Raw genomic sequence first — 23054 nt, 5'->3', positions numbered from 1 at the left:
AAATAAAGGCCAAAGCAATAAATGGATCAGCTACCACTTGAGAGATTTTGAAAATAGTAGAATAGAGCTTTTTGTTTTGACAAAACTCTTTTATTGTCTCTCTTGTCAAAAGTTGGCTTCTTGTGGGGAGAAGTGTTGATTATGGGAAAAAGGGGGAGTTTTTGGAATCTTGAATCAAATTTCTTTGGAAAACCTCTCTTTATGTCTCTACAAGTGGATTTGACTTAGAGATAGGATTTTGAGTTTGATTTGCAAAAACAAACCAAGTGGTGGCAAAGGATGATCCATATATGCCAAAAATAAATCAAAATAAATTTGAGTTTTATTTGAAGTGATATTGCACTTGTTCTAGTTGCTTTAAGTTGTGTTGGCATAAATCACCAAAAAGGGGGAGATTGAAAGGGAAATGTGCCCTTGGGCCATTTCTAAGTATTTTGGTGATTGAGTGTCAACACAAGTGCTTAAATGTGAATCTATGCCCATGGATGAACAAAGTGCAAATCAAGAGTAAAGGTATGTTTCTAAGCCTTAGTACATTGGTTTTGTGTACTAATATACTTGTCTAAGTGTTAGAAACAGAAAGAAGAAGAAAAGAAAAGAGGTGAAAAAGGCTTGGCTGTGTACAACCAAGACTCAGCTCTGTCTGGCACACCGGACTGTCCGGTGGTGCACCGGACAGTGTCCGGTGCGCCAGGCTGGCTCGGGCGAAGTGGCCGCTCTCGGGAATTCACCGGCGACGTACGGCTAAAATTCACCGGACTGTCCGGTGTGCACCGGACTGTCCGGTGAGCCAACGATCGGCCGGGCCAACGGTCGGGCGCGCAATCTGCGCGAGACACGTGGCCGAGCCAACGGCTAGAAGGGGGCACCGGACTGTCCGGTGTGCACCGGACATGTCCGGTGCGCCAACGGCTCCAAGTCTGCCAACGGTCAGCTTCGCCATTTAAGGAAAGAAATCGGGCACCGGACAGTGTCCGGTGTACACCGGACTGTCCGGTGCGCCAGTCGACAGAAGGCAAGATCAGCCTTCCTGGATTGCTCTCAACAGCTCCTAGCTGCCTTTGGGCTATAAAAGGGACCCCTAGGCGCATGGAGGAGTACATAAAGCATTCCTACAACATTCCTAAGCACCAAGACATCGATTCCACGCATTTGGTTCATTGTGATAGCATCTAGAGCTCTTGTTGAGTTGTGAACTCATTGAGTTGTGTTGCGAGCTCTTGTTGCGACTTGTGTGCGTGCTGTTGATCTGATTTTGAGTCTTGTGTGCGTTGCTAGTTCCTCCCTTACTATGTATTTCTTTGTGAATCTCAAGTGTAAGGGCGAGAGGCTCCAAGTTGTGGAGATTCCTCGCAAACGGGATATTGAAAGGCAAAGCAAAACACCGTGGTATTCAAGTTGGTCTTTGGACCGCTTGAGAGGGGTTGATTGCAACCCTCGTCCGTTGGGACGCCACAACGTGGAGTAGGCAAGCGTTGGTCTTGGCCGAACCACGGGATAAACCACTGTGTCATCTCTGTGTTTGATCTCTTGTGGTATTGTGTTTTGTTGAGACTCCTCTCTAGCCACTTGGCGATTATTGTGCTAACACTTAACAAGTTTTTGTGGCTATAAGTTTAAGTTTCACAGGATCACCTATTCACCCCCCCTCTAGGTGCTCTCAGTTGCCCAGCTACCCGATGAGATTGTTGAGGATTTCAGGAGACTTAACCTGGGGATAGTCGCTCACACTAAAGGAGTTATTATAGATGTGGAACCTACCTTGGAGCAAGAATTCCGCAAAGGACAAATTGATGATGCTAAAATGCAAGAGATTAAGAATCTGATTACTGAAGGTCGAGGTCTGAAATTCACAGAGGATGAACAAGGCACCGTATGGTTCAAGGACAGGATATGTGTTCCTGATATTGAAAGCCTTCGAGAGACTATTTTAAGGGAGGCCCATGACTTGGATTATTCTATTCATCCTAGTAGTACCAAGATGTATTAGGATTTGAAGCAGAAATATTAGTGGTATGAATTGAAGAGAGATGTGGTTGCACATGTGGCTATGTGCGACGTGTGTCAAAAAGTTAAGGCAGAACATCAAAGACCAACTAGACTTTTATACCCATTAAAGATACCCGAGTGGAAATGGGAAGAGATTGGTATGGATTTTATTACTGGATTGCCTCGCACCCAGAAAGGATATGATGCTATATGGGTGATTGTGGATAGATTGACTAAAGTGGCTCACTTTATTCCTGTGAAGACTACTTATAAAGGTTCTCAGCTAGCAGAGTTATATATGGCTCGGATTGTGTGTTTACATGGAGTACCAAAGAAGATCGTGTCTGATCGAGGTTCACAGTTTACCTCAAGATTTTGGAGAAGCTTTCATGAGAATATGAGTACAAAGTTGAATTTTAGTACGGCTTATCACCCTCAGACTGATGGACAGACTGAAAGAACTAATCATGTATTGGAAGATATGTTGAGAGCATGTGCCCTTCAGCATGGTGGAAGTTGGGATAAGAGTTTACCTTATGCTGAGTTCTCTTATAATAATAGCTATCAGGCCAGTCTGAAGATGTCACCATTTGAAGCTTTATATGGGAGGAAGTGCAGGACTCCTTTGTATTGGGATCAGACTGGAGAAAGACAGTTCTTTGGGCCTGAACTGATTCAAGAAGCAGAAGAGCAAGTCCGTATAATTCGAGAGAATTTGAGGGTGGCTCAAACCAGGCAAAAGAGCTACGCTGATAATAGAAGAAGACCGCTGGAATTTGAGGGAGGAGATTATGTGTACCTCAAGGTGTCACCACTTCGTGGAATGAGGAGATTCAAAGTTAAGGGCAAATTGTCCCCTCGCTACATTGGACCATTCTTGATTTTTAGGCGAGTTGGAGAGATGGCATACCAACTCGAGTTACCGGATAGTCTATCGGATGTGCATAATGTGTTCCACGTATCTCAACTGAAGAAGTGTCTCTGTGTTCCCGAGGAACAGTTACCAATGGAAGAGCTCAGTGTTCAGGGTGATTTGACTTACACGGAGTACCCTATCAAGATTTTGGATACTTTGACTCGAGTTACAAGGAATAAGGTGATAAAGATGTGTAAAGTGCAATGGAGTCACCACGGAGAAGATGAAGCAACGTGGGAAAGAGAAGAAGAGCTTCACATAGATTTTCCCTACCTTTTCCCTCGTTCCTCCTAAATCTCGAGGACGAGATTATTTTTAAGGGGGTAGGATTTGTAACACCCACTTTTTAAGAAAATTCTAAAAGAGAAATTATATCACTCTACATCTATATGTACTACCACTATTTATCATTTTTCATGTGGACACATTACTTACACAAAAAAATAATAATAACAAAAGACACTCAATTAAATCATGCATCATGCTGGATTTTGTTTTGTTTGCATTTTGTGACAAAAAAATAATTTGAAGAAGAAATAAATTAAATTCCCAAAATAGAATTTAAAATCTAAAAGGGAAATTCTAGAATTTTGGAAAGAGAGCACTAGTTATCATGAAATGAATATTAAAAATAGATAAATTTATCCATACCATGTCTAGGATGAATGATTAATGAGAAAACAAATCTACCAGAAAGTTTGAACTTGAATGACATTTAGACTTTATGAATTTAAAAAAAATCTAAAAAGAAAAGAGAAAGAAAAGAAAAAGGAAAATAAACGAAACACTTACCTGGGCTGCGGACCATCGATTTCGGCCCAGCTCTGCTCACCTCTGCGCTTTCATTTTGCCAATTGGGCTGAAAAGCACCCCACGCCGGCCCACTCCTGGCCTCCTCGGCGCTGACTGGAGGGCAGAAGCCGTTAGCCTCTTCTCATGTGACAGACACGTGGGCCTGGGAAGCGCTTTGCATGTGAGTCAACAGCCTCGCCGTTCTTCTCGCCGAGCTCCACGGAACGCCAACCAGATTCCGCCGTCTCTATAAGTCTGGTCGCCCTTTTGGCGAGGAAGACTCTTGTTAGCCGCCGTTCCTACTCATGTTCCCGGCACACCACGGACGGGATCCGACCTCGGGTGTTGCTGCTGCACCTGAGAGCCTCGCCGGTGAGGGAGAGAGAGAGATTCGCAGTCCGCCTTTGCCGTGTTGCTTGCGCCGGGCTGGTGGGGCGGTGCTCGGCCAGAGTTATGCGCTGGGCGTCTGGGAGTTTTCCATCGCGGACTCGTCGTCGGGAGGACTGGGCTCCCTCGTCGTGTGTTGAAGACCGAACTGGACGACGACGGTGCGAGGCTGCTCGTTCTTGTGCAAAGCCACGGTAAGCCATCCACCATGACGTTCACACTACTACCCGCTTCGCGTAGCATCTGTTAGCATTATCGTTCGGTCACCAGGGGCCGGGGACCTGCACGCGCCGGCGACCCACCGCCATGGTGCGTGTCCTGGTTTCCGCAGTCGGAATGACAGAGAAAGGAGACACGCGCGCGCCGTTGGATGCGTCGTGGGCGATGAAGATTTGACCTGGGTAACGTTTCGCCTGCGGCCGTAGATGTGGAATCGGGCCATTCTGATTTGGTTAGGGTATGGCGGGCCATCGTCCGTAGATCCCAGATCCAATGGCCCTAGTTGCGTAACGATTCGTTATATGGGAGATATAATCCTAGCCCTTGATTTTAATCCAACGGCTGTAAAAACGAGATACCTCTTCGGCCGCACATTTCACAAAAGAGACCTCGTGCTATTCATGAATAAACCCGCCATCCAGAGGTACCGTTCTCTGAGTCTAGGTTATCTTGCGCAGAGACCCCTGTGCTTACCAGAATTTGACGCCCAGTCCAGAATAGTATTAAATCAGAGAAAATAAATTTATAAATGGATTTTTAATAGATAAATAAATGCTAGAACTTGCTTAAATCATAGAAAATCCATTTTTAGTCCAAATTAATCCATTCCACTTTCTAAATTTTTGTAATTTAATTCTCTATCACTTAGAACCTCTGTTTTATCATGACAACAGTAAGAAAAATTAATCTCACACTTAATCTTATTTAAAACACATAAAACCTTTGAAAATCCATAACTTAAATTCTATAACTCCAAAAATTATGATTTCTGTTCCTAGGAGTCTATTTTAATATGTAGATTATTACTGTATATTTTGTTCACATGTTTGATGTAATGTTAATTTCTCTATATGCACTGTGTTTGTTTGTATTGTGGTGAGTAGAAGAGCCCGTTACTGAGGATCCTGGTGAGCAGCAGGTTGAAGTAGCTGAGCAGGAGCTCATTGAAGGCAAGTTGTGCCCTTGATCATTTTTTACCCAATAATGTTCTTTAATATCATTTACTCATGCATAGGTTAATTTTGACGGGACCCGATAGGTCATCCTAGATTGTTTATCTCATTACCTTGTTTACCCCTGATTCACTTGGGTAGTTTGCTAATGCTTTACCTGGTTTTGGGATAATCATTTATTACCTCTATGTTCCCAATTCTTTTGTTATTCTATTTATGTTCATGTTGAGATCATTAATGTTAATTGGAACATAGAGCTTAACTTGAGAACCACGTGCCACCACAAGGGTTTAATGGGACGCCCTTGGCTGATTAACTAGGAAAGCTAGTGGAAGACTACCTTACCCGAAAGGGGCAAGGGCAGTAGGGGAGTGGTCAGTGTAGGGAGGTCCTTGCTTGATTTTGCTGCGATGGCGGTCAGGCAAGAACCCTGCATTGGAACTTCCTATAAACTGTAGCGGGTTTTCGGAAGCTAGTGGAACTTTGTAAAGGCCTCGTAGTGTTGCCCTACTGTGCTTCCTAGGTAGAGGTGTATGGGATTCGCGACCCCTTGGCAGATGGGTAGCATGACTTGTGGGTAAAGGGTACAACCTCTGCAGAGTGTAAAACTGGTATACTAGCCGAGCTCACGGTCATGAGCAGCTCAGGACTCTCTGATGTTTAAATTATGGAACTTAAATTTAATTTTGTCATTTGCATTGCATGGGTTTATTATTAATTTGTTCTATTACTTTACTTATGGTTTGGTATTTACTTACACTTAGTAATTGCTAATAAAATTTTGACCAACTACTTAAAAGCAATGCTCAGCTTTAACCCCTATCATTGATTAGCCTTACACATCACATGAACTCACACCTTTGTGAGTTTATGTCCACTGGTTCCCCACAACTTGTTGAGCTATGATCATGTGTGAGCTCACCCTTGCTGTCTCACACCCCCCCACAGGAGAAGAGCAGGTGGTTCAGGAGGAGCCACAAGGCGAGGAGTATGATCTGATCTAGGTGGCGTTTCTCAGTTGACATTGGCGTCGACGATCCTTAGTTCGTTTTATCTTTATTACTTTATTTTGTAATAAGTCTTCCGCTATGTAATAAATACTCTGATGTTTTATGACATTTATCTCTATACACTCTGTTATTATATATGTTGTCTTCTTGGCGCATGTATGAGATGCACCTGGCTTTGTTCCTTAAAGCCGGGTGTGACACTCGCCTCGCAACTTAAAAAAACTATCATGATCCTGTTGTGTAAGAGCTGTATGAAATGGAATGTACAATGCATCTCAACATAGTTTACATAGTTTTGCACTATTGCTAAGTAAACTTCAATACTTTTATTTACGCAATTAAGTGGAAAATGTTTATATTCAAAGTAGGTTCAGTTCATGGTCCATTAGTCAACTTTAATGACATCTAGGAAACTTCTTGCTTTATGAACTAAGAGTAAACAATATTAGTAAATATTCAATAAAATACCATGTAAAGCAAATGTCAACAGTTCAAGCTGACGTTGAGTTATCTCTAGCTCATCTTTCTATAGAACTTATATGCATTTTATCTATCTTCCCCTTTGTGTTGTAAGGGAAAAAAGAACCGTTCTTCCTGTTAATGTAACAAAACAATTCTTAGGGCACAACTTAGTTGAAGGTTGAGATAAAGAACTGCATACTGTTTGGCTATGTGCTCCATTGCTACAGAAGAGAACACGAAAAGGTCCAGTTGGTTTCGATTCAAAGCCGACCTTTGGGTTTTGGGATGCATTTTGGTCGCCTCTTGGAGGTGCTCTTAGGAGTCTCCAGAACAGGAACCTGAAGAGAAATTTTTAGTTCGTGAACCAAAAGTATTCAAAGATCCTAAAAGAACCTGCTGATTTTAACGATTTTTAGAAAAACTAATCAGAATTGTTATCAATATGGTTGTTCACACAGTCCCTACCTTTATCATAATCAACCTTCTCACCTTTCAAGGTTAAAAAATGTAAATTCCCCCAAAACAAAAAATGTGCATGACATGGATCCACACTTGTACCCCACCCGAAAGAATCCAAAACAACAAAACTGAAAAACAATAACCATAGACATAGCAATATAATGCATGTCTTATTGGTGTCCATGGTAGCATTCCCGACGAGGTCCACAACCTGTTCACAAAAGGAAGAAATGTGAATCGACACTCGAGAATTAATATCCCAAATTTGAACAATGGAAAGAGATATGACTTTTTAGATCATCTGGTGGGTAAGAGAGTTGGTCAAGTGACACAGAAGAGTAGTTATCTCTAGAATTATTACCACAAATCAATGGATTTCCGGCCATGCTATATAGACAAACAATAAGATCAAAGCATGACTATACAAATAGCAATCCTCTGCACGCGTATAAAACACACCACACCTATAAACAAAACTCTGTGGCATGGTGACTGTGAGCACAAGACCACCCGCCGTCGCAAGAGGAACCACTCAGAAAAGTCCCCTCTAGATCGACACTGGGAATCCTGGACCGAGCATGAAGCCCGGGTCTTTGCACGTGGCCATGCTGGCCACGCCAGGGATGGGCCACCTGATCCTGCTGGCGGAGCTGGCCAAGCTCCTAGCAGCGCGGCGCGGGATCACGACCACGCTCATCACCTTTGCGTCGGCCACACAACGCGCATTTCTCGCGTCGCTGCCGCCGTACGTCACCTCACGGGCAATGCCTCTCGTTGACCTCTCCGACCTGCCCTGCACCGCCGTCTTCGAGACGCTCATGACCTAGGAGTGCATGCAATCACCCCCGATGCTCGCGGGCCTGTTCATGGAGCTTCGCGACGCCACCCGCCTCGTCGTGTTCGTGACCGACCAGTTCGGGACAACCTTCTTCACCGCCGCACGTGACACCAGCGTGATCGCGCAGTGCCTCTCCATGCCCATGAACCTCCACGTGCTCTCACTTGTCGTCCACCTCCCCGAGCTGGTCGCCTCCATGCCAGACGAGTTCCGAGACCTTGCCGAGCCGGTGCACCTGCCTGGCTGTGTGCCCATCTCGGGGCCCGACATTGTCTTGTCGTTCCAGGACCAGTCCGACTCGTTGTACGCGGTGATGCTGCGCCTCATCGTGCGCTGCGTGAAGCCGCCGATGCTATCCTCGTCAATTCCTTCGACGCCGTCGAGCCTGAGGCTACCGAGGCGCTGTGCCATCCAACATAGCCCTACTGGCCACCCGTACCATGTCGGTCCGCTGATCCTTCAGTCCAAGTTCAATAGTGGCACCAGCATCGATTTCTTCCAGCGTGAGGAAGCGGAGCGCCGGGAGCGCGATGATTGCGATGGAGAGGCGTCGTGGGAAAAGAAGAAGCGGGGCGGGGGCGACCTCCCCGTAGGCCAACTTGGCGGATGTCTTGTGGCGGAAGGCAAGGGGGGACGGGGGCGGGGGCACGGCCTCACCCCCTGTGGACGCGGACAGGGCCAGGACTACCTTCGGCGTCGTCGGTGGCGGTCGAGGCGCGGGCGGAGAGGGCCCGGCGGAGGTGGAGCAGCAGAAGGGGCATGCGAGCGGGAGCGGAAGGGCGAGGGCGCCCAGGGAGGCATGGAGCACGGGCACCGGTCCCGACAGTATTCTAGGCATCGCGACGGCGGGGTGGGGGAATGGTATGTGGGGCGGTCGCAGAGTGTGGCCGTGTGGGGGAAGAAGGGGGCGGTCGTGGACCTGCGAGCGGGGGGCACGCGAATGCGAGACAGCGGGGGCGGGGGCACAGAGGGTGTGGACGCCTTCGTTCCACTCTTAATAGAGTAGTAAAGATTTGTTGTGGCTCGCGAGCTAAACGAGCCAATTCGAACTCGCAAATGAGCTAAACTAATTCTATGACTCTACTTAGCCGAGCCGAGACAGCTTGCTAACTTAACGAGTTAGTTCGAGCTCGATCTAGCCCTAGTAGTAGGCACCGACAGGGGCGACGGCAGGGGGGCAATGTCCCCCATAATGCTCCCCTAATTCTATAGGAGATGTTAGTTTTTTAAGCTAATTCTTATGTAAATAGTGTAAAAAATGCTTCTAACAGCCCCCCTAATCTAATTTGGCCCCCCTAAATTTGGATCCTGGCTTCGCCCCTGGGCACCGATCTTCTGTCCATGGGCTGGCCTCTCGACAGTCTTCATGCCCGACTGGCACCGCCGAAACCCATCATCTATCCATGCTTGCTCAGCCGGCGCGTGGACAGGATTGGGGTGGGCCGAGGCAAAACCATGTTTCATCCGGGTACGGGAGCCGCTCGCTGGCACCTAACAGCCAGTGCTGTTGTTTATTATTATCGTTATTATTTTGTTTAGGTCGTAGCTAGTGCTCAAGTCTACCAGCCGTTGAGCTGAAGGCCTGAAGCTGAGCCACACCAACAGGAAAACAAATCTGAAGAAAGCGAAGAAAAGGCACAAAGCCCCTTGACTGCTCCACTGAGTTTGAACTGACCCGCTGTGCTAGCCTTGAGCCCTTGCCCCACAACTAAGGATGGAACAGACAAAGCAATACACATCATGACACAGAAAAAAGGTTAACAGTAGCAGAAGAGTAGCTATCCGGATCCCATTCACATCTATCAGCACGGCAATTGGCACCGATCGCTTACGCCGCCGCGCATGTGTACTCTGTTGATTCTAGTAGGAATAGCCATCTTCTATCCGTCCACTAATGATGGACGCGAGAGGCATTTCCATTGTTCTCAGCTAACACCTGGCTATTGCTGTGGTGACCTGCTCCGTTCGGCAGAGACGAAAGCGATGGGCCTGCACCTGCACGAGACAAGGACATCGAGAGGCAGGCATCAAGCTCCACGCCTGCCTGGTTGTTGGATAATGGAGGGAGAGGCAATCAAGAGCAAGGCGAGCTGGATAAACAAAACATCAAGATCAAGCCATGGAATAATGAAGGACGAGAGCTGGATAAACAAAACCAGCGAGCCCGGACAAACGGCCGGACAAAGACCAGGGGACAGTGTCCAGCGCTCCTTGTTGTCCTATCTATCGCTACCCGGGGAACAGCGCAACGGACGGAGAATTCAGAATCGTGCTGCAGTACCGAACGGACACTGTCCAGCTTCCATGGGTCTTTTCTTGTCATCGACGTACGTCTTCTGACTACCGACTGGTCTCTCCGGATGCAGACCACATAATATATAGTATGCTTGAGCGCTCCTTATCGTTGGCGTTGCCATCAAGATTGTCGCGGACGAAAATATCTGAAATTTTGTTTCCTGACGATGCGTGGTCTGTGGATTTTAGGATTTGGAAAACAAGACTTGTTGACACAAAAAAAAGGAGGCAATACCGTCCAATACAACCACAAATGCTAACTCCAAGCAATGTCCACATTGCTGCAACTGCAAACAATTGGACGACTCTGAATTCGTAATGATGGTCATGTTGCTTGAACGCACCGCATCTGCCGCGCCGTTAATTAATACTCCCTCCTGTGTATTATTAGTTGTCATTTAGGACAGCGACACGGTCTCTAAAATATAACTTTGACGACCAATATTTTTTTTGTTAAAATACAAATAAACTCTTAATATATTTATACTTTTATAAAAGTACTTGTTAAGCCAAATAGGTGTATATAAACATTATGTTTCAAAACTACATAATAAAATATTTATTTATAGTCAAAATTTTATAAGTTTGACTCAAAGTTTGTCCAAAACGATAACTAATAAGACACCGGAGGAAGTATAAAAAACAGGTGCTGCACGGTACCTTTCGTGAGGCTCACACATGATTGGTTGCCCCGCTATCGAGGTACATAAGGCTATCGTCGGGCTCCATCTCACCATTGAGCTGCGCAAAGACTTCTCCCCCAACGACGCGTAAGGGCCGCTCGGACGGAGATAGAGTTAGAGAGGCTTGTGGTGACGGCGACGCATTGGGGAAGACAACGACTTAGGCAATTAGTGATGTGAGCTTCGAGTCTTCTTCCGCTTGCGCGACATGGGCCTCGCCTTTAGGCTTGCCAACACTTGCAGTGGTCCCGGTTGGGATCCTGTCCACCGTCAAACTAGCCCTTGTTGTAAGTGTTGCGCGATGCGGAGACAAACTCTCGCCTTTGTCGTGCCCACTACTCATGTCGTCTCTCTCCTTAGACTTACAGAGCTTGAGCCGACGAGTCAATCATCTTCACACATAAGCACTTGGTCCTTGTTGTCGATGACGAATGTCGGCTTGCACCACTGCTCGCCACCGTGCAACCTACCGATCACCTCCTCGACGAAGATGTTATTGATATCGAGTAGGGTCTGGACGGAAATCGCCACCTGAGCAAAATGCTCTGGCACGACCTGCAGAGCCTTCCGCACTACCTCATGTTCTCAACATCAATGACGTTATTTTCAGGTAGATGCAGATCATCAGCAAGCCCGATGATATAGTTCACAAAATCTTTCACCTTCTCCACCTCTTTCCACACCAAGGTGCTTAACTCATGACAGAGTTGTTGTGCGTTGGCCTCGCTCACCCGCTAGATCCTGACGCGGATTTTCTTAATCACCCTCTCTAGAAGACCTGCTAGCATATTGGGCAACATGAAGCACGAGATTGTGGTGAATATGCCAAGCGGTCATGGCGGTAGACGATCTCCTCATCTTCCTCTGACTCGATAGGATACCACCATCCTGCCACCTCCAAGTTCGCCTACATAGTTGGTACGCGTGAGTATGGGGTTTGAGTCCCGCCGGCAGATGCCTCTGCGATGGTGCGGTGAATACTAACCTTATGACTCGTTCTTGTGCGACGCTGGCGAGGGCAAGACATAGCAACCTCGTCACCTTCCATGACCACTTTCTGGCAGAGCAGTGCGACGATCCACCCTTGACTCATGCAGCTCTGGTACCATATATTATCTAGAACTCTTCTCCAACATAATTCAAGCTCTGACGAGAATGAATCGACCACCACAAACTTTGAAGGACATGATGAATACTATAATTTTTTTATTGTGTAGCCATAACTACTTTTATTCTTGTGTTAACTGCTAAGCCATCTATCTATATAAATCTCAAACCTAAAAAAGGAAAAAGAAAAAAAATTAAAAAGAACACGTTCAAGAGAATAACGTTTTAAAACGAGCTGAGTTCAACGCTACCTTAAAATGATTAAAGATATTAGGCAGAATTTAGAATCACCCCTCTAACAACCGCCGAAATGCCAATCCAATCAACCAATCCCTCCGGTTCCCTCATCGGATGGGAGCCTCACCATCAGAGGTCCGAGATAGCTCACCTGCTGCCAACAGATCGCTTGAGAACGGCGACATGGGTGGTGTATTTTATACTGGCATTGCCACCCCCAGGCCCCAGCTAGTGGGCAGGGTCGTCGATCGACAGGGTAGAAAAGGAGGCGAGGAGCCTGTCAGCCTCGTGTTCCCCCTCTCGTTCCTTCTGCCTGCCTGCCATAGCACGGCGGCTCCACAACCCCTGGCGGCCTGGCCTTGTGCTTCGTGCGTGCCTACCCCCCTATAAGTACGCGGCACCGTCTCGCAGACACCTTGCAGAACCATCACTAGTGAGTAGTAGTGAGTGACCTGCAAAGACACGCGAGGCACGCAGAGCTGGAGCAGCTGATCTGAGAACCAGGAATTAGGATGGCGATGGAGAAAGGCTGGAAGGCGAGAGACGCTGCTGGTGCTTTCATGATGGACTTGGAGCTGGTGGCCGAGGAAACCGACGACGCGGTGCCGTCGATACCGCCACCGCAGACGCCGCTGGAGCCCATGGAGTACCTCTCCCGGTCGTGGAGCGTGTCGGCGTCGGAGATTTCCAAGATTCTCCTCGGTGGAGGCAAGAAGAGCAGCGTTGCGGCGGCGAGCCGGCTTCCGGAGGTGACCATACCGGAGCAGTCTGCGCTCGCCACCACGTCCTCCGTCGTTCCTCTACCGTGTCATCAGCAGAACGTAATCAATTGAAATCTCACTTCATCCTCTTTGTGATTTTATTTGGTTATTATGTCTTGTTTTGATTCTTGGTGCTAGTACTGCAAAACATACAAACAGAGAGCCGCAAGAAGGTCTTCCACGAGCAGCGGCCACCACCACCAGTCGATCGGCAAGTGGTTCCAGGTCCACCACAGGGAAACACGCCGGGCGAAGCAGAGCAGCAAGGAGAAGCAGCGCGCCGAGAAGGCCCACGTGCACGCCATGGTGTCCGTGGCCCGGGTCGCTGCCGCCGTCGCCGCCGTCGCGTCGGCCACGAGCTCCAACGCCCAGGCTACCACTACCAAGATGGCGACAGCCATGGCGTCGGCCACCGAGCTGCTGGCCTCCCACTGCGTCGAGGCAGCTCAGCACGCGGGGGCGCGCCACGACCAGGTGGCCGCCGCCGTGCAGGCCGCGGTTGGCGTCAGAAGCCCCGGCGATCTGATGACGCTCACGGCGGCCGCAGCGACCGGTACGCACTACGCAGTCCGACGGAGCTGTGTCATCGCGTCGCAGGTTTTCCACTGCCGATTCTTGAAACAAGACGCTAAGCTTCCGTGCACTTTTGGCTCGCGTCGACCAGCTCTGCGAGGAGCGGCGACACTGAGGCAGAGGGCGCAGCGAGAGACGAGGAGCAACGCGAGCATCCTGCTCCCGTACGAGAAAGCCGCGAATTCGTGGAGCCCGGACATCTGGTGCAAGGAGGGGGCGCTGCTGAAACGCGCAAGGAAAGGTAAATTCGTATCTCGGAACATGCATCCAGCTACGGAAACCAGGATCGAGAAGCACAGAACTACAGAAGCATGGTCGAAAAAAGCTTAGGCGAAGAGTTTCGTTCTTGATGGTGCAGGGGGTTTGCACAAGATAAGAGTATGTATCTACATCAACAAGAGGTCAGAGGTAAGCATCGTTCAGTTCAGTTCCAAACACTGGTCAGACTAGCAGAGAGAGAGAGAGAGAGAGAGAGATGCACAGGTACTGACAACACATATGCATATGCAACAACAACAGGTGATACTGAAGCTGAAAAGCAAACACATCGGAGGCGCGCTGACAAAGAAGAACAAGAGTAGGTCCCGACATCTGCTACCGAAACATTGGATCCAGCCGACCAGTAGTTTGCGAACTTCAGTTTCAGTACTAACCCTTTCCGCTTGAGACCGGTGCAGGCGTGGTTTACGGCGTATACAGCGAGCTTCCGACGTGGGCTGAGCCAGGGAAGGACTGCATAGAGGAGACATGCTGCTGCTTTGGCCTCAGCACGGCGCAGGGCCTAGTGGAGTTCGAGTGCGAGGGCAACGCGAGCAAGCAGGAGTGGATCGACGACGTGCAGAACCTGCTTCGTCAGGCGGCTCTGCATGACCGAGTAGGGGATAAACTGGGATTAGTAAAACTCAGCTAGTGCAGTCTCAGTATATAACCCTCTTTCATGGTAGCAGCAGATTGCTGTGTCCTGCTGCTCCTGCATCAGCGATGCGAGGGGTACATTAACATATATTGGTCGTACTCTTGTCACTGACATGCTATACAACATCTATAGTGATAGACATACGGAATATATTAGTATATGTTTTGTAAAGGGCCGGAGCAGACAATCAAAATCGTTGGGAGGACGCTGATCCCAGTTTATTTTTTAGAAAAAAAAAAACAGCTAGCCCGAGTTTTAATTAAGTTCGGTTAGGCCTAGAGGGGTGGACGTTCGGTCTTCAACCCATCAGCTGTTCGGACTAATTATTCACGATCGGAATTTCGTAGCATTGTATCTAACACTGTCATATCATAAAAATGTTGTGAAACTATGAATGAAACAATGTGTCTCAATACAATAGTTCACTTCACTATTTCATAAGCTAACATACCAATTAAGTATTGCAACTTAATAGCCAATAGAAGCACGGTTTTCAAGAACTTGGAAACGAGTTGACATGATTTCATTCTATGAAACTCAATCCTCTTAAATGCTATACCATATCATCAAAAATTATGATGTGTCACACCATTAAATGTGCATGAAACAACCATAGTGATGAGTTTAAATACACTATTTTCATTTTCCAATGCTACCATATCAGATTTAAACTAGATAACTTGTATCCACATGAAACTCTACCATATCCCATGAACTCTCTCTATATCTCTTCTCTTAATTGCACTGCCATATCACAAGTATGATGATGTGTTACCATATTTAATCAGTATGGAACTTCCATTGAGAATGTCATAAGGTCATTTTAGAAATTCGGCCATCTAAAAACAGAGAATAATTAATTAAATTTTAAACTTAGGACCGAACATGTTCAGTCTAAAGACCATTTTGGATCTCATGAGCTAAAGCAAAGTGACTAAAGTTTAGCCATTTTAGAAGCTAAAGAATTACAATTTAAAATAGACGACTTCTCAAAACAAATATTTTGGCCGTGAGGGAGAATAACGAAAAAGAAATCACAAACACTTTGGAATCGACGATTCATTCCCCCCCAAGTCTCGACTCCCGTCTCCAGACTCTCGACTCTCTACCTAAGCTTCTACTCAGCCCCATCCCTAAGCGTCTCCTTCCGACTCTCATATTGCTCTGCGCTCGCCTCTACCATGGCGACTAGGGTTTAGTGGTGCCACAATAACCTCCATCGCGGCCATCCTCAACTTCCTATCGGATCTGGACGAGGCGTCGATTCATCCTCAACACCGGTTAGTATAGACTTGGGATTCAACTAGTGACCAAAAATCTGGTCTCGGTCTTGATCAGTTCGATTTGGCATTTAGTTTTTGGTTAATTATGTTCTATCCTAGTCATGTGAGGTTTGGTAAGATGATCGAAAATCATATATAAAACACCTAATTTCATGTCAAATAAAATTAATGTTTGAGAAGGTTCATACCATAGAAATTGATTTGAGTAGTTATAAAAGTCGGCTAAGAATGGTTTCTCGTACTAGTTCAAGTTTAGAAATGCATTTTGACACGATTTTAGTTGGTTTTGGTGTTCCACTAGATAAGAAAATCCCACCATGTATATATAAAGGACCATGACTCATTGAACTGAAGCCAATCAAATCAATCTACAAGTCTACTTTTATCATGTCTTCACTTTTGAACTACTTTTCTAACCTGATGTTGCAACTACTCTTTTGATCCATTAACAAGGACGACACACTATATTTGGTGGGCGACCTAGGACAACTTGCTATTATTCTCACCCCAATGGGATCTTTTTCAGTCTAGAGTTTTAACAAATTTTTGCTAATTTGCTTGAAACCTAGTTGTTCTCTGATACATAAGCGTGATAGTTATCCTTTATAGGTTTGCATGTAACCATAAATAGCTTAAGCTTTTAAGTTGATTTGGTTGATGCATGCAACATAATATGACATTTGATAGAGGCTAGTGAATATGGCACTGGTCAAGTCAAGAAGTGATAGTCACCTAGAGGAGGTGAATAGTTGTCGCTTGAAAATCACAACTTCAAAAAACTTTATCTAAATAAAGTGTACTTCATTATATTGAATCTTAAGCTCTAATTTATCTATATTTAAAAATAAAAAAGAAAATATATTATTTTAGTCCTTTTTATTAGATAGAATTTTATTTTTGTATAATTTAGTATAGGATAAATTATAACATAAAATTTTGAATAAATAATAAAGTAAGTATTTTTTAAAAAAACATTCTATGACTTTTCGTTATTTTAATTGCATTATATATATATATTCTTTAGAGTTGGGTACTCGTGCATCGATTGCATATACATTTAATATTTTGTGCGTATTTATCTCGTACCCTTAATTAACCAATTGACTATACATATACCCCACGAACATCTCGTTATGTAAATTTAGCACCCTAAATTATAGATTTAATAAGTTGCTAAATCACTTTAAGAGTAGAAAATTATGTGTGCTCCAATAGTTCTCTATTTATTGGTTGCTAACTTTTAAAATTGTCCACGTCAACAAAAAAGTGAACATGCTTTAAAAAGTGAGCTAGCACATCAACACCTTCTATAATGTCTTGGAAGGTCGAAGTTATTGATGAAGGTCGCGACGATAGCATGAAGATAACACATGACACTGGAGATAGATTTGTGGTCAATGGGATGGTAGGACGACACAAAACGGTGGCCGAAATATGGTTTTCGTGATGGATCTAGAACCAACATTGATGTAGGGAGTCCCAACGAGGTTCGTAAATGTAGGACTGAAATTGTGTTTTGTAGGGAGTTTGTAAATTAAATGACCTGCTTTACATATATGTTGGAGAAGAGTTTTCCCCGAAAACTTCTTAAATTCATATTTAGGAAGTTGTTTACATAACTATTGGACATGCTCTAAGGCTATCTCCAACTATTCCCCCTCTTAAATCCCCCTATTCGTATTTAAATACTTCCCTCTCAATCATTCTTCTTCCTATTTTTTCTTCTCTCCAACCATTCCCTCACCTTTACTCTTTAAATGAGTTATTTGACTTATATATATATTAGTTTTTGAAGTTTTAAAAAATACTATCATATTTATAGTACCGTAATAATACACATTGTTATCTGCTAATTATACTAAAAAGTTAATTTTACACTAAATACAATTAATTAGTGGAGAGAGAGATTAGAGTCCCTCTACGGGAGTATTTGGTTGTCTCACCCCACGAGGGGGCCACCGTGTGGGCGCCGATGGAGGCGAGGGAAAGCCGCCGGGGCACTCCATGCCCGGCAGGGGAGGGGGCCGGGGTTCCGTTGGAGTCCGCTAATGATGTGACCGACATAGGTGTTTGCTATGAACGGAACCATCCGAGGTCGAGCCGGCCTGGTTCGTAGCCCCCCGCAGCGGCCGGCGCTGGTGGCGCGGGAGCATCACCGTCGGGCACCTTGGCGAAGCGGCCCTTGACGCGCGGCCGCATCTCCGCGTACGCCTTACGGGAAGCGTAGCGAATCTGCTTCTCGTAGCGCCTCCTCTTCCGCTTCTCCTTGTACCGCATCACCTTCGCCTCCCGGTCCACTGCCGGGTCGGCGCCGCTTGCGCTGCCGTTGGCCGCCGCGTCGGTGAACGTGCTCCCGCAGAAGGACATCTGAAAAAGGACGTACGTGTCGATCCAACATAATAAGGCACCGCCGATGCATGTGTAGGGATCGGATGTAAACTCCAACATGCATGTTGTTAGCCATGTAGGGGAAGAAATGACGAACTGGACTAGCTGACCCACATAACACTTCAGGAACCCACTACATTCCTAGATGCATGTAGCGCCATCTTAATTTGATCATAAATAATGGAATAAAATTACAAGGACCCAGATCCAATTCTCTCACATGGATTCCTGCTTTTGAGATGAGCTATGGGCCATGACAACATTCAGTAAGATAACATCGCTTCTGTTTAGATGATATAAGTTGTCTAAATGCTTATGTGGAGGAAAGAGAAGAGTAGAGACAGGAGAAGCGGATATTAGAACAAAAAAATTTGTGAGGTAGAATCATGCATTAATAGTGAAGAGTTAACTATTATATAGGTTGGCTAAATAGCAGGCTGCAATGATCTTTACCGTCAGAAGTCAGCTGTATTATTAAACTTGCTGTTATATTCGGAAACTGGTTACAGTGTGGCAGCACTCAGTAAGATAACACTACTCAATCCTTTTCAGAAAAAAAAAGAGATGACAGTACTACTCAACAGAAATGATGAGAAGTTGGGATCAATATTGTACGTAGAACAGAACCACATGAAATGAGAATTGAGTAGCTGCCTGTTGGCCAGGGTTATCTTCACGGCCCGTCGTGAGCACAATGATAGACAAATAGCGGTAGCAAGGGAGAAAAGAACGAAAATTGTATTTGCCAGTTTTTGTAATTATCAGCATGTTGTCAGAAAGATAGCGACACTGAAGGGTAAAGGAAAAAGAAAAAGAAAAACCTTGTATTTGGGCAAGGACCTTGTTCCACTTCATTTGTGCATCATTGTAAACCCAATCAAAATTCCGTCATGTTGTCATACTAGCTTAATTTTAGTGTTCTCACTAGCCACTGAACAAATGAAGTATAACTGCAATTAACTGATGATGTTCTCCGCGATTGTTCCCCTTCTATCTTCTTATACTATACTGTAAATGTAAATTATAATGTGTATGCATGGCTTTGCAATTTCTGTACCTTCTTCTTAGTATAGATAGATGTATAGATAGATGGTTTGATAGATATATAGGTAGAGCTGTCCGATCTAATAAGCGTTGATGGCTTGATGCAGATCTTATGATTACCAGGAATTTCGTTGATATAAACAAAGAGCTCGTTTGTTTGGGATTACATATAGTTTGTCAAGATTATATGATGTAACATATTTTGAACTAACACTTAGTTTAAAATATATTAGATTATATGTCTGGATAGATTATAATTTCAAATAAATAGGCCTAAAGTCAGGCTTTAATAATGTGACTTTTATCCTATTGAGTTGGAAAGGTAGAAGAGGAGAAGGAAGAAAGAAGAAAGACAGGACTGTGACTTATAGTCGTGACGGTGCACTGTTTTGGACTAGCTAGCTAGCTCCGTACGTAGTCCTACTCCTTACTAGTCGGAGTGACGCTGGACCACAAATTGGCGGCTTTTTGACGTTTCCAATAATCACTTGTGTTATCGGCCAAATTAAAATCTGGGTATAGTACAATGCAAATTAAGCTAGCGAAATTAGGACGTACGTAGCTCGATCTTTTAAATCTCCCTCTCAAGCATATGAAGCAATTAACCGCACGCAATTGTGCACAACCACGTAACACGAATCGCATGCATATCAGCTTTGAAATTATTATTGGACTTGTCGACGGGGGTCACGACTCACGACGATTGAGGACACAGAGATGGATAATCGAAGCACTCACGATTGTGGCGCTGGACGTCGTCGCTGGATTGCTGTCGCCGGCGCCGGCGCCGGCGCCGCCTAGCCCCAGCCCTGCCTCCAGCACCGCCGCGTCGTCGTCGCCGCCCCGGCCCAGCGGCACGTCGAACATGAGCCCGTGGCCCGGCAGCTGGCCGTACTGAGCGTGCGCGTACCCGTCGAACAGCGGCGCTCTCCGCTGCGCGGCCTCGGCCACAACCCCGTTCCCGGCCGCGCCCGCGGCCGGCGCCGGGCCGCGGTGCAGGTGGGGCGCCGGGTCGTTGAACAGCCACGCCACGCTGTCGTGGTCGTCGTCGTGGCCGAAGAACTGGAACTCCTGCAGCCCCGCCGCCGCGCCACCGCCGGCGACGCTGGGCTCCTCCTCCTCCGGCTGCTGGTGGTGCTGGTGCCACATCCCGGGAAACCCGCGGTTGAGGTCCGCGACGGCGGCCCCGCACCGCGCGCCGGCGCCGTGGCCGTGGCACGCGCACTCCGCTACGCCGCCACATACGCGGCACGCGGCGCTCGACGCCGACATCCTGTGCGTAGGACGTAGGACGTCGCCGCCGCCGCACGTTGAGTGAACTCACTCGCTCTCTCTTGAGCTTGAGCCCTTGACCCCTCGCTCTTCCTCCTCCTTCCACCACTCCTCTGGCTCTCCGCGTGTGGTTTGTGTGAGCTTGTTTGCTTCTGCCCCGGCCGCTTGGCTAGCTCGTACACGCGGTGCCTTGCGAGAGAATGATGATGTGCTCGGTCGGCTCGGTGTGTGGAGGAGAACGAAGAGAGGGAGAGAGAGAGAGAGATCAGCTAGGGCGGGCGGGGGAGAATAAGTACGCGCGCGCCGTGATGCTGATGCGGATGCGGCCAATGAGCGGGGAGCAAGAGATATGAGGATGGGAGGGATTCTTACGTGGAGGATCCGGAGCCAAATTTCTCGTCCCTCCAAAGGCAGGATCATTTGGCGATTCCCCAATGGCCATCCCCTGCCAAGCAATACGTCGTCTTGAGTGGTTCTGTGCAACCACGCCTTTTTTTTTTGTTGAGTGCTTTTTTTTCACATATAATCTGCTACACAAAATGCAAAAACAACAATGGAACATTTATCATCAACTGGTAAGTTCGTTATGCATGACATGCGCGCCTACTGAAAACCATACTGTACAACAACAAAAAAAGTATCGCACGCACCCCGGCCGTCACCAGATAGCTTTTTTGAGTTTGTGTTAATCCGATTTCAAACAGGAGCTGAAAATAAGGTGGGCCCGTATATATGTATGTCCTTCAACCATTTCGTTTGCTCATTATATTATATTTGCAGCTTACAAATTATTTCATCTGGTCGTTGGATGCCGTTGGTGCGCGGAGAATAATCATGTGAATCATGCTGCTACTCGGGTTGCTGTCTTGCATGTTCCCAAAAGGTGAAAATGGAAATACAGGTCCGCTTCATCCACTCGCGGAGGAAGGCTTGGACGCGGGAGATCCACGTTTGACTCCCAAGGAAAGGATATGAGGCTTTCGTGTGCGATGGGCGTTCTTCCTCTCGCTCCACAACGCACTGCCTCTGGGGCAGCTACAACATCAAAGAATTAGCATACTGTTCATATATAGGGACAACAGATCGGTGCAAGACACGCGTGTGTTAACCCTGAAACTCTTGTATCGATCGACCATATGCGTCAGATTTTATTAAAAAAACACACATAATACTCCGTGGCCAATTCTATGACCAATTATAGAATTATTATTATTATAACTTCTTTTTAAGTGACCTACTATAACATTAGGCTTATTTGCTTGAGCTGGTTGAAGCTGCTGCAGTTCAAAGCTATAGCCTATAATACTTAGCAGTTCAAAATTGCAGCCGAAGCGAACAAACGCATGATAGATTCACTTCATCCTACATAATAAGCACTCTCTATTAAAAACTCAATTCTTGATTCTTAAAAAGCCAAATAATTTAAAATTTTACCACCTCTATAATAAATTAAGGTACCGACATTTCTGTATTAATATGCTTTTTAAACAGTGACAGTCACTGACCACTTACATACCGACGGACACAGGAGCATGTAATGTTCGGTGAGCCATACCAATACGACTTGCCAATACATGTGTGGCTGTAAATAAGTCAAGAGCCTACCGCGAGCTATCTTTTTTTTCTAAAAGGAACGGTAAAAGTATAACACATATATATATATATATATATATATATATATATATATATATATATATATATATATATATATATATATATATATATATATATATATATATATATATACACACACTAGGTGGGTGCCCGTGCGTTGCAACGGAAACATATAATACTACAATAACTTATGTATAAATATGTGTTATACTGTTATGAGAAAATATTTCGTAATTCATTAGTGACCTAGCCATATATAAATTTTGCCGGTCAGCATAGTGGTCGTTTCTGTTCATGACATTGTGACACTCGAGACAAATATCGAGCAGCAAGCAAGAGGTGTATGTACTCCTGGAAACAGTCATGACAACATGGAACTATCCATCTGTGATACTTTTAGTAAGGTCATTTTCAAGAATGCTAAGAAAATATATGTCGGCCAAATTTCATGAACAGGAAACTTTGTACGAACATGTGTAGTAGCAGTAGATCAACCATCTTAAAAATATATCTAAAATAAAAGCTTCCTTTTTCGTACTCATTTCAACATATTAGTAGTCCATCCACGGTTGCATTTATGTTTTTTTAACTGGAAACAAAATTGCATGATTTATCGAGATAATAAGCTTTTTATGCCTCTACTTAAAAAAGAATGTTCCCTTCTTCCTAGGTTTTCTCTTTCTTTGTCTTCGAACGAAGTCCTTCTTGCTAATGCTGCCAAGTGCCTTCAAGATGTTGATTATGCTAACTGTCACCGGTCATGCAAAAATCATAGAATTGATTAGTTCCTTTTGCACATGTGCTAAGCTCACCAAATTTTTAAACAAGAGTGAAAGCAAACATCAATTTGGTAGTA

General features: G+C 45.7%; 2 protein-coding genes and 1 pseudogene across 3 annotated transcripts; 2 read left to right on the top strand and 1 right to left on the bottom strand.

Moving 5' to 3' along the window:
- The first annotated feature begins 7765 nt into the window (after positions 1 to 7765).
- LOC103640233 (UDP-glycosyltransferase 72B3-like) lies at positions 7766 to 9031 on the top strand (annotated as a pseudogene).
- A 3498-nt stretch (positions 9032 to 12529) lies between these two features.
- LOC103638937 (VAN3-binding protein) lies at positions 12530 to 15012 on the top strand. Of its 2 annotated transcripts, none has more exons than XM_008661729.3 (6): positions 12530 to 13168; positions 13268 to 13661; positions 13773 to 13922; positions 14040 to 14089; positions 14201 to 14258; positions 14359 to 15012. In XM_008661729.3, the coding sequence occupies exons 1-6, from the start codon at positions 12860 to 12862 to the stop codon at positions 14589 to 14591; spliced, it is 1194 nt and encodes a 397-aa protein (XP_008659951.1). In that variant the 5' UTR covers positions 12530 to 12859; the 3' UTR covers positions 14592 to 15012. The 2 variants fall into 2 exon arrangements, with proteins under 2 accessions (XP_008659951.1, XP_008659950.1); XM_008661728.3 differs by having other exon boundaries at positions 13247 to 13661.
- Positions 15013 to 15492: 480 nt separating this feature from the next.
- LOC103638936 (transcription factor GHD7) lies at positions 15493 to 20935 on the bottom strand. The gene is made up of 2 exons (XM_008661727.4): positions 20051 to 20935; positions 15493 to 18247 (listed from the first exon to the last, which is right to left on the bottom strand). The coding sequence occupies exons 1-2, from the start codon at positions 20582 to 20584 to the stop codon at positions 17954 to 17956; spliced, it is 828 nt and encodes a 275-aa protein (XP_008659949.1). The 5' UTR covers positions 20585 to 20935; the 3' UTR covers positions 15493 to 17953.
- Between the last annotated feature and the right edge of the window lie 2119 nt (positions 20936 to 23054).

Source organism: Zea mays, chromosome 9, assembly GCF_902167145.1.
Source record: "Zea mays cultivar B73 chromosome 9, Zm-B73-REFERENCE-NAM-5.0, whole genome shotgun sequence".
In the NCBI taxonomy this organism is placed as follows: domain Eukaryota; kingdom Viridiplantae; phylum Streptophyta; class Magnoliopsida; order Poales; family Poaceae; genus Zea; species Zea mays.
This window is presented reverse-complemented; position numbering and strand designations above follow the sequence as displayed.